The sequence below is a fragment of the Pistacia vera genome, unplaced genomic scaffold (genome assembly GCF_008641045.1).
Source record: "Pistacia vera cultivar Batoury unplaced genomic scaffold, PisVer_v2 Contig994, whole genome shotgun sequence".
Classification (NCBI taxonomy): Eukaryota; Viridiplantae; Streptophyta; class Magnoliopsida; order Sapindales; family Anacardiaceae; genus Pistacia; species Pistacia vera.
Genome location: NW_022196883.1, coordinates 184,996 through 197,222, shown reverse-complemented (window position 1 = coordinate 197,222; position 12,227 = coordinate 184,996). Strand labels below are relative to the sequence as shown.

At 41.6% G+C, this 12,227-nt stretch overlaps 1 protein-coding gene across 1 annotated transcript; it reads left to right on the top strand.

Annotated features, from left to right (window-relative positions):
• The first annotated feature begins 4,427 nt into the window (after nucleotides 1-4,427).
• Nucleotides 4,428-8,887, top strand: LOC116121568 (cellulose synthase-like protein B4). Its single transcript, XM_031407526.1, has 9 exons — nucleotides 4,428-4,766; nucleotides 4,851-5,175; nucleotides 5,628-5,753; nucleotides 5,933-6,049; nucleotides 6,142-6,336; nucleotides 6,476-6,587; nucleotides 6,670-6,851; nucleotides 7,020-7,370; nucleotides 8,266-8,887. Exons 1-9 carry the CDS (start codon nucleotides 4,507-4,509, stop codon nucleotides 8,803-8,805), a joined length of 2,208 nt encoding a protein of 735 aa, XP_031263386.1. The 5' UTR covers nucleotides 4,428-4,506; the 3' UTR covers nucleotides 8,806-8,887.
• The last annotated feature ends 3,340 nt before the right edge of the window (nucleotides 8,888-12,227 follow it).

Genomic DNA, 12,227 nt, shown 5'->3' with positions numbered 1-12,227 from the left:
CAGAGGCCTCCCTCTCTTGTTCAGCTCGCTGAGCCCGTGTGAAGGTCACCTGGATCTCCTGGTCCTTTTCTCCGACCTCTTTGGAGAGCCTGGTGGTTGTCCTTTGAAGTTCCTTAACTTCCTCTGCACGTCGATCGAGTTCCATCTTTTGGAAATCCACCGTTCGTAAAGCGGCATCCTTTTGGCTCAGATACCTTTCGCCGCATCGAATGCTTCTGTTCTTTCAGCTTCGACGGATTCCAAGCTTTTCTTGAGCTTCGCGACCTCCTCCTGTAGGTCGTTGGCCCCCTTCGTGGCTCCCAGCCATGTCTTCTCCATAGACATCCTCATCGCAAGTAACGCCTGTGAGCAAGATACGAGTTAGAAATAAATCAGAATGAAATAAATCAGAATGAAGTTTCAAATACAGCTCGTTTACCTTGCTTAGATGCTGGAACGACGTGGTCATCAGGTCATCGCCCGTATCAGCAAACTCGTTGTATGACTCCGATAGCTCGCACTCGAGTAGGCCAAAGACTATCGGTTGCAGGTATTTGGGCAGACTCCCCAATAAGTCTAGCACTGGTGCGTCCTTCGCCTTGTCGGAGGTGATCGCCTCACCTGCAGGCTCTTTGCCCGACCTCCTTGAGTCCCTCCGCGACCTCAAGGGCTCCTCCTTGGATTCGGTCTCAGACTCTTCGGCCTGGACCTGTTTCTTCTTCTTGGACCTTTGGGCCGGAGCCTTACGCCTTGGGCGTGCTGGTGGTGCCTGAGCGACCTGTTCTGCCCTGGTCGCTTCATGCGCAGGGGGCTGCAAAGGTGCAGCAGCTCGCACCGGTTGTGCAGGAATGGGACGAGCAGCTTCGGCCGTTCTCTCCCTCCTCGATCGAGGGACAAACGGAGCTCGACGAGGCTGCTCGGACTTCTTCGGGGGCATGTTTTCTGCATTTAAGCTCGTTAGTAAACAAAATTGCTTCGCGACCAGGACGGGAATTAACGTAACCTTACCTTCCAAGGGTTCTAAAGACGCTTTGTTGCTGAAAAAACCGTACTTCCGCAAGTTTGCCTTCCTCGCGTCTCGGCTCTCCTCGTCCAGTACTCCAAAAGATACGAGCCTATCTGGGTCGGCAAGTAAGTTTTGGCTGGTCGTTCTGTTAACTGCAAAAGAAGAACAGGTCGTTATTATAGATCATGCGAGCAGATAATGAACCCAGCGAAGAAAAACCTACTTGGATCCTGAAAGCGGCATTAGCCGTCATAACAGAATAAGAAGAACTTTGTCTCGTAGCCCCCCGTATTGCTGGGATAGCTATGTATCCCCGCGGCAATGGTAGGTCGTCGAGACAAATAATATGAGTCCTTGTCCCTACTCTTCTTGAGGTAATAGGCGACGCCGAGCTCCACTGCCGTTGGCTCACCCAAGCCGCTTTCGCAGCACGCGATGTACATCGCGACGGCGATGACATACGCGTTTGGCGTGAGTTGCATCGGTGCGATCCCGAAGTGATCTAGGACCGACCTGATGAAAGGATGGAGGGGAATCCTGCCTCCACCCTTGAAGATCTCTTCGGAGATCGCAGCAAGGCCACCTGAGGGGCACCGTGACGACCTGGTATGGTCGAGAAACACCTCCGTGCGGACGTCAAATTGCTTTTTTACCCTATCAAATTCCTCTTGGGTGAGAACCGAGAAGACATCAAGGGATGCGTCCTCGGGAAAGTCCCGCGAGGACGAACTGGCCGCTTCCTCGGGTCTAGACGTTGACGGATCCATTCGAGTCTGCAACATCGACAGACACGGTCATTTAGGCCTTCGTGTTTTGTCCCGTGCGGCGGCAGGGGACAAATTCTTAAAACCCTAATAGTAACTTGAGCCGCCACCCACGGCTCGAATCCGGCAACAATGGCGTGTCTCTGGTAGAACATCGAGAGACTCAGTGCCATTGCCCACCAACCAAACAAATGCAAAAAAAAAAAAAAAAAAAAAAAGAGAAAGAAAGGAGAATCTTACTTTCTGGAATGCGTAACCGAGGCCGGAACTTGTTTCAGTTGCCTGAGAAGCGTCGGTCGGAAAAGAATGATTTCTGGTTTGCAAAGGTTTGTCACTCGAAGCGAAAGGAGTTTTCGTGACCTCATCTGAAAAATGTGAGTTTTTATACAGATTGTGAATCGACGGTTACCACTTCTCGGAACCAAAATGACAGCCTTCCCCCCCTCTCCCCGCATTTAATGCGCCCCACGTCGCGTTAAATGCCTTGATAGGAGTCGTCGTTTCAAATGTGTCGTGCAGACAAAGCTATCGAAACGACGCCGAATCAGCACAGCGCATTTAATGTTCCTGGCAGACACTGCGGTGCGTGCAGAGCGCCTGACAGCGTGGAACCAGGTTCATTGAATCTCTAACCCTAAGGTACGGAAAGGAGCATCCGACAAATCCAGGTCGCGAGGATGAAGATTGTCAGGTCACTTAGGCAAGGAATTGCGCGAGGTCGTGTTCGCCAAAGGCCCTGTGCCGAGCTCATCCCATTCAGGTCGGAGTGACCAGAACCTCCAATGTGACTTAGTTTCCAAGGTTCGATCCTCAAACCTTAAAAACTAGGGGGCTTCTGTTATGCCTGGGAAAATAAGGGCTGACGTGGGAAAGTCACGTGAAGAGTGACCTGCTCCCGTCAGAGCAACAAGCACACGTCAGACCTGCCAAATGATATGGAGCTCACACGTGTCCCTTTCCCCTGCAATAAATCGTGCGAAATCAGTTTGGGAAGAGAGCAATGGGACATAAAGCCGGATTATATCTTGACAATCACACCAACCCATGGATTTAATGATGATTACACGCTTCAGTTTGATATAAAATAAAGAGGTCCCCTTCATTAGGGGGATTCGACAATTTCACACAAGAAACTCTCTCTCTCCCACGCTTTTGTATTTATTTTTCCAACTTTTTGTAAGTCAGTCTGCTGTTGCGACCTGACCCACGTTATCAATATCAATACAAATCAGTGGACGTAGGACTTGCTACCTTAGCATCTGAACCACTTTAAAAACTCTCTTTGCATTTATTTCGCTTTCTATATTCATTATCACGTGTGTTTCTTAGCCAATCAACATTACGCACGTGACGATTAGTTGGTGCCAAAACCGAGTATCAACACTTTCAATCTCTTTCCTGCAAAGCTGGTGTATCTGTTGTTAACGGAAGGTGGTCGTATATGGGTTTGAAATTGGTGGACTCTTGGGGTTCTTGAAAAGGATTGGCCTGAACTAGTGAACTTAACAATCTCTTGATAAGGCAGCTAGGATATGATTTGGTGGTATATTAATTGCTTAATAACTTTAAATCATTAATTAAAGCCATTTAGCATATGATAGAGTTATGTATCACAACGGAAATCATATGATTTAAGAATATTTAATTGAGCAAATATCGTCCTTGTTCTACAGATAGCATTAGTTGGCCATATATGTCATTTTCTCTTGTCAATGAAGCGTGCATAAGGGTCCAAATAAATGATTAATATTATATATAACATGTAAGTCTTTCAATTGATTAATTCTTTACAAGTTATAATGGATTCATTATTATTTTCTTAATTTTTATACCAATGCAGGGCTATACAAAAACTCATCTTTTTTTTTGAGTGAACACTTTAATTTAATTTTTTCATAAAATTTCTGCATATATATGTTTTAGGTTTTCCTTGTATTTTCCACGCCATCAACTTGTGGTAAAATCACTGGAATTGCAAATTAAAAAAAAAAAAAACTTCAAAGTTTTAATGATGGGATCAATACGATTAAAAAATTGGGATGTTGAGAGTTTATGTATATTTAAATTAGTTGTGATGTTGTTTCATATAATAATATAGAGAGTAATACTACAAATACATAATTTTTATATAACATTACGTGGTAAGATATAATTAATTAATTTAAAATTAAAATCAAATTTTCACTTAATAACATTTTATAAGGATGTATCTTCAATATTATTTTATTATTGAAGAAGTTTTCTCTTAATCATTTTCTTCTACAGTTTGTATTGACAATACAATGCGATTGCATGTGAAGAGGAGACGTATAAAACAGGTTCTGACGAGCTTTCACTTTCTTCTACAGTTTGTATTGACAATACAATGCATGCGAAGAAGAGATGTATAAAACAAACAAACACCATAAAATATTATGTGGTTCTGTTAGGAGAGTCAGTCCCGAGTCCCGACGGTGGATGAACTTTCGTCACTACTTACGTAAATGTACCAAATAAGGTTTCGACAGAAAGTCTAAATTTCCATATTTTTAATAAATATTTGTAAGCCCTGGATCTATCAACACAATAATGTTACTGGGCGGCATGTGTGTCTCTTGACTCTTTCCATGTAAATAAAACAAATCCAGTCGTTCAAGTAAAAAAGTTAAACATTCAATATAAATCAATAATCACAATATTTGGGACAACTTCAATATAAGCATTATAGCCACTAAAAAGGTCAGGCGGCCAGAAAAACAAACACTTCATATCTTCTCCATGGCCAATCCAATAATTTCTGTGCCTCTTTTTGAAAAGGTTTTTCCCAAAAACACATACCAAAGAGCTGTAGATGTCGCTCTCTTGTTCCTTCTCTTTTGTCTTTTAATCTATCGTCTCATGTCTCTCAACAATTATGGACTTGCTTGGTTTCTCGCCTTCTTATGCGAGTTATGGTTCACTTTCAATTGGATTCTCATTGTTTGCACCAGATGGACTCCTATGTTATACAAACCATTTCCTGAACGCCTCCAACAACGGTAACAAATAACACAAATATTTTGTTTTGATCACGACATATGATTTATTTGTATAATTGTTCAATAATAGTTTAAACTCAACAGGGTGCCGGAACTTCCACCAATGGACGTGTTTGTAACAACGGCTGATGCTGTGCTAGAGCCACCTATCCTCACAGTGAACACTGTGCTGTCTTTGTTAGCAGTTGATTATCCAGCTAACAAACTAGCCTGCTATGTCTCTGATGATGGCTGTTCACCTCTAATCTTCTATTCTCTCGTTGAAGCAACCAAATTTGCCAAGCTTTGGGTGCCATTCTGTAGGAAAAACAATATTCAAGTTGGAGCTCCGTTTCGGTACTTCTTGGATGAATCGAAACCGTCCAGTGCAAATTCTAGGGATTTCCAAAAGGAATGGAAATATATGAAGGTAAAAGAAAGGTTTTTAAGTATGAAACTTGTCATCTGATGAAAAATATTTTACAAGAAAGAATTTCTCTTTATCAAATGTTCGTGCACAAATATTAGTCTCAGTATATTTTATGAGTAATGTTAGCCTTACACCCCCTTCTTACTCCTTTCTCTTACTCACTCATGTGGTAAGAGTGAAAAAAGAGAGAGAAGGGAGTAAAAAGGGATATTAACTCACTCATATTAATCTCCCTTTTTACTCCCTTCTCTCTCTTTTTACACCTACTTACCACATGAAGAGTAAGAGAAAGGAGTAAGAAGGGAAATAAGACTTAACATTATTCATATTTTATTCGTGTCGATATATCCTTAATGAAAGACACAAAAAAACAAATAGTTGTATGCCGACTAAACGTTATTGTCTTATACCATTATTTATTTATTTTCAAAAATATGTCTCATGTTTTATAGGAGGAGTATGAGCAGCTTAGCAGATGCATAGAGAATGCAGCGCAACAGCCTTTTCCCATTGGTCTAACTGGCGAGCTGGCTGTTTTCTCCCAAACTGAATTGCGAAACCATCCGACAATAGTCAAGGTAGCCACTGTTTAAGTTGCGAGCATAGTCAATTCTACGCCCCTTAACATATTTTGTGTCTTGCGCTGCTACTTGGTTAATCAGGTTGACCTGTTACCAGTACTAAAATAGAAATAAACTGATGATTAAGTCTCTCTGGAACCAAAAGATTCAATTTAACTAGATTAATCCTTTTTTAGGTCCTATGGGAGAACAAGGAGGGTCTGCCTGAAGGGTTGCCACATCTAATTTACGTATCGAGAGAGAAGAGGCCAAAGAATCCCCATCATTACAAAGCAGGAGCTATGAATGTACTAGTAAGTTGTTCTTTCTCCTCTGAGCCAAATTAATGACAATTTGTGAACAAATAGATTATGATTCTAATTTCTAATTTTGGTATGCTAAATAGACTCGAGTGTCCGGGTTGATGACAGATGCTCCCTTCATGCTTAATTTGGACTGCGACATGTTTGTCAACAACACACAGATTTTTCAGCAGGCAATGTGTCTCATGCTCGGTTCTAAGAATGAGCAAGACTGCGCATTTATTCAGTGTCCACAATTATTCTATGATAGGCCACAAGACTTGTTGCTTTTGCATGAAGTGAGTCATTTTTCATTCTTTAAGTTACAAATGGAAATTTTCTGTTCATTTAGTTCTACCTAAGAATAATTGAGCCACGGCGTAGAGATTCTAACTCCGTTACAAATAATTTATGTACTGTTTTGCTTATGATATATAGTATATCGGGAAAGGAATAGTGGGAATTCAAGGACCTTACTATGGAGGTACAGGATGTTTTCATAGACGAAAAGTTATCTATGGTTTGTGGCCGGATGAAGCGGAAAATCAAGGTAAAGATATAAATTAAAGTAGGATATGTGGTAATATTTTCTCCAATATTAATTGTCTTAAAAATTCTGACTTCATTTACAGGAAAATTATATGATAATGTGTTACTAAAAGAATGTGGAAATTCAAAGGAATTCATCACATCAGCCGTTCATGCTTTGAAAGGGAAGACAGATTATTTTGCCAGCAACCTGTCTAAATCTCTTGAGGCAGCTCACCAAGTTGCAAGTTGTAGCTATGAATACGGTACTGGCTGGGGTAAAAAGGTAAGGAGAAAACATGTTCAACAGCTTGTTATTGAGTATTCATTTTCTTCTATCCATTAGGCAAACAAACACATCAAACTGATCAAAATTGAAATTTAACTCCGAGCAAGTACCAAAATTTGAAGTAATGGTGACATCTTTATTATATACGGATGGTTTTTGTTTCAGTTTGGGTGGATATATGGATCTCTAGTAGAAGATATCTTAACAGGGTTGACCATCCATACAAAAGGGTGGAGAAGTGGGTATTGCTCACCAGACCCTCCGGCTTTTCTAGGATGTGCTCCACCTGATGGGCCTGCAGTGATGGTCCAACAAAAGAGGTGGACAACTGGACTGCTTGAAATCTTTTTCAGCAAACACAATCCAGTAATTGGTACCCTCAAAGGCAAACTTCAATTCAGGCAATGCTTGGCGTATTTGTGGCTCCTTGTTTGGGGCTTCCGTTCCATTTTTGAGCTTTGCTATGCTACTCTGCCAGCCTATTGCATCCTCACCAACTCTAATTTCTTGCCCAAGGTAAGGGCTATGGACTTTTACAGCAGTCATATGTCCTTTTCTACATACAATACCTCAATAATTTCGTATCAGTTGTTAATTCATAAAGATGGCCTCGTAATTGTCATTCCAGTAATGCTGCACTTACAAACAAATTTTACAAACATCTTTTTATAATTTATTTTTTTAAAAATTAATTTATTTTTTTTTTTTATTATTTTTTTTTTTTTTTACTCTTTCTTTTATTTTTTACCTCCTCACTTTATATGAAAATCTTTATAAGTATAATATTATTGTTGTCATTTACGGGTCATGGTGGATGATAACTCATACCTAAAAGCTTAATTTTGTAGACGAGGGCTTAACATATATTAGATCAATAAACTCTCTCATGTCAAATTTGATATTTTTTTCTTTATCCTTATGTGAGAATTCAAACTTAAGATTTTTGACTCTAATACTACATCAAGTTGACATCTTATATCAATTCGTTTCAAACTTTTAAGTAGGATGAAAACTTAACATAATTATTTTATATTTTTTTTATTGTTATGATGGCGATTAAATGAATCATATAAGAGCTGTCTTTATCATATTGATCGTAAAAAAGTGTGTATTTTTGTTTTCTTATACATATAATATATCGAAATAATAAATTTTTTGTCTATGACATATATGATTATTTGTGCCTTAAACAACTTATTATATAAGACCACCCTATGATATGTTTATATTGGCAATATTCATTGTGCTAGCTGTCACATCGACTTTGCATCTTGTCAATTTGCATTCAAAGGTTTACTTGATTGGTGTCACATGTTTTCAAGTCGATTCAAGTAAAAAGGGAAACCGCTAAGATTGAAGTGGATCACATGTAAACAAAATCTCACTGTTTAGCATGTGTTAAATTATGCAGGTACAAGAACCAGGCATATATTTTATTGTGGCTCCTTTTGTGATCCACCATCTATATACTCTATCAGAGTTCATTCGAACTGGATTCTCAGTTTATTCATGGTGGGTTGGCCAATGTATGGCAAGAATTGTGACAATGACTGCGTGGTTGTTTGGAGTTATAAATGTGATACTAAAACTCTTAGGATTATCTGAGATGGTTTTTGAAATTACACAGAAAGGTCTATCTACTTCTAGTGATGGTGGTGATGATGATGATGAAGGTAAATTTGTCTTCGATGAGTCCCCGGTTTTTGTGTCAGTCACGACGGTTGTGCTGGTGCACTTGACTGCATTGGCTACCGGCTTGTTGGGGCCACAACCAATATCAGTTGGGAAAGGGTCAGGCCTAGCTGAGTTCTTTTGCAGTGTGTTTCTGTTGGTAGCTTTCTGGCCGATTGTGGAAGGTCTGTTTAGGAAAGGAAAATATGGGATCCCCTTATCCACCATATTTAAATCTGCTGCTTTGGCATTATTTTTTGTATATTTGAGTAAATTGTAAAAGAAGCTCCTAGGATTGAGATGATAAATGTTCCTGCTGATGACATGAGACTAATATTAGATCTTCTTCATTGTTGCTTTTACTCGATGTAAAAATTGTTGAATCAAGCTATCATAGGTATTTTATCATCCATTTTTTCTTAATGCTGAGTCCGTGGGCATTTGTCAAACTAATATTTCCAAAGCTGAAAAAAGTTTGACGGAATCATACTCACATTACCCAAAAAAAAAATTATCTGAACAATCTTACAACGTCATTGTGCAAATATGGTGATTGTTTCTGGGACTAGAGTTATAAATGGGTTTACGAGGAACGGTTGTTTTGTGGAAGGAATTAGGTTTTTGAGGATATGATTGTGAATGAAGATTTAGTGAAACCAAATGAGGCTACTTATGTTATTGTACTCTTTTATGCGCTGGTTTGGTTGAGAGAGTTGGGGTCTTGTTTTTTATTTAGGGAAGCAAGTTCATGGATGTATTGTGAGGACTGAGGAATGAAAGGTTTGTAAGTGCTTTTACATGGGGACGGCGCTGATTGATTTCTACGGAAAGGCGGGTTGTTTGGGCTACTATCAACAAGGTTTTTTAATTCAATTAATGGTTTACAAGGAAGTATGTACTAGGAATGCAACTGTTCAATATTGTCTAGCAAGAGAGAGGGAGCTTTGGACATGTTTGAAGAGAGATGAAACAACGAGGGTTTTGTGCTAATGAGGTTACTTTTGTTGCTGTTCTTGACGTGCTAAATTTGTGGAGTTGGGTTTGGAATTATTTCACTCAATGTCTAATTCTTTTGGGGTTAAACCAATAACGGAACACCATGGGTGTGTGGTTGACATATATGTTAGGAAGAGCTGGGCTTTTGAGTGAAGCCGCTGAGATTATAAAAAATATGCCTCTTGAGGCTGATGCTTCAGTTTTAGGAGCTTGTAAGATTCATGGGGTTGTTGAGTTGGAGCATGAAATCGGGAAAAGGCTATAGCCACAACATTGTGGGAGATATGTGGAATCCAATCATCCTTGTGGATTAAGAATTTTTTTTATATAAATTTCCAGAATAAGAATTGATATTTTTTTTAAGAAAAATACATTAATTGAAAAGCCAGTGAAGGCACGTCTCTTTGTCCTCACTCCTAAACTTGATTTCGTTGAATTTTATAATTGAAAGAAAAGTGTTATGCCTGGGAAATCAAGGGCTGACGTGGGAAATCACGTGATGAAGTGTGACCTGCTCCCGTCAGAACGGTAAGCGCACGTCAGGCCTGCCAAATGCTATGGAGCTCTCACGTGTCCATTTCCCTGCTCCAAATCGCGTGAAATCAGCTTGGGAAGTGGGCAATGTGACGTAAAGCTGGATTATGTCCTGACATTCACACCAACCTAAGGATTTAATGATGATTACTTGCATTCATCTTGTTACAAAAGGAGGAAGACCCCTTCATTAAGGGGATTCGGCTATTTTCACACTGGGAACTAGCTCTCTCTCTCCCTCTCTCTCTCTCTCTCTCTTGTAAACTTTGTATTTATTTTTCCCAATCATTTGTAAGTCAGTCTGCTGTGCGACCTGATCCACAATACTAATACAAATCAGTGGACGTAGGATTTGCTACCTTAACATCCGAACCACTTTAAAAAGCTCTCATTGCATTTATTTCAGATTTCTATCCATAATCACGTGTGTCTCTTGACCAATCAACGTTGCGCACGTGTCGATTAGTTGGTGTTAAAATCACGCATCAACAGTTTGGCGCTAGAAGGAGGGCTTGATTTAGTGTTCATCCTTCATTAGGAGAATCTTCAACCTATTGGTCCTACAGCAACAAATGGCCCGCCAATCTGAACCTGCGCAAGCCAACCAGCTCGTTGAGGGAGTTCCCCTAACCCAGGGGGATACCCCTTCCAGGATACTTCCAGTTTCACAAAATGCTGCGGTGGATATCCCGGCAACTTTGCAGCTTGACCCCGCCATCAGAAGCTACCTGGAGAGATTCGACAATACTCTCCAGACGGTCAACCAGAGGCTGGATCGTTTGGACCAAGGCATATCATCTACAACAGCTGGGGCGGTGCAACGACCAAAAACGCCTGCAGGTCGCGCGAAAGCACGGCAAAGGGAAATAGCCCGTGCCACGAGCATTGCAGCGCGTAGACGTAAGGGTAAGCAAGTGGCAAAAAGTAAGCCTACAGGCTCCCAAGGACCAGCAAACACAAACCGTGCCCTTAGCAGGGTGCCGGCAAAGCTGAGACTCGGTGAAAAAATGAATCCCGAGCTGTCCCATGCCACGTCGCAGGTGAACCCAAGCAAAAGTGCCGGGCGCGACGATTCCTATCACCGCCAGCAGAACGATCTTGATCGCTATCATGCGGGTGGTCCCCACACCTCGCGGGGTGGTTCGTACCACCGCGAGGGTCGTGAAAATGCCCCGCACAATCCATCGCCTTCACGCGTCTCTAGTCAGCGTGTGTCGAGAGCAGCCGGAAATGCTGGCCGAGGCGAAGAGGAGTCCGACCTCCGGAATTTCCTGAACCGTAATCGTGAAGGCCGGACTCGCATGGGTGAAAGCAATCCCCAATTGGCTCCGTTACCACAAATTGAGGAGCTACAACAAGCTCTGGAACGGTTAAGGGAGCAGCAAAACGAGCAGGCCCAGGTCGCCTCTGCATCCCCTTTCTCTCCAGAAGTGCTAGCTACTCCACTCCCACCGGGGTTTAGAATGCTCGACATGTGGCTGTTTGATGGGAACCATGACCCGCAGGATCATTTGTATGAGTTCAACGACCTGATGGAGCTCTACTAGGTTTCAGATCTTGCAAAATGCCATTGTTTGGCCGTGACGCTGACTTCTCACGCCAAGCGGTGGTTAAGGTCGGTCCCAGCGGGATCGATCAGTTCGTGGCCTTAGATGAGAACGACGTTCCTACGGTATTTCCAAGCAAATCGAAAGTTTTTGATGCCTTTAAGCTACCTCAGCAACATAAGGCAAGAAAGAGACGAATCCCTGCAATCTTACATCGACCGCTTCCACAGGGAACTCAACAAGATGGCTCATGCCCCCGAAGAGTCCATCCGAACACTTATAATAGCTGGAGTTCGCCCACAAACCGACCTGTGGAAAGAACTACAGGCTGAAGACGATGTTTCCCTCACCAGATTTTACAACCTTGCAAAAAAATATCTCCGAATAGTGAATTCATTGGCGGCACTCCGCCGTTGCGATCACAGCACTTCAAGCAGTATGTCTGGTCGGGGAGAAAATAGGAGAGCTGATCGCAAAGGAGACATTGAAGATCAGCGAAAAGGGAAGAAACCCCGCTACGAACACAAAAAGTCCTATGCCCCTGTTCCTCATCGCGACCGAGACAGAGCTCAATATACTCCGCTGAACGTGACCATATTTGCAATCCTTGACAAATCCGAGGAGG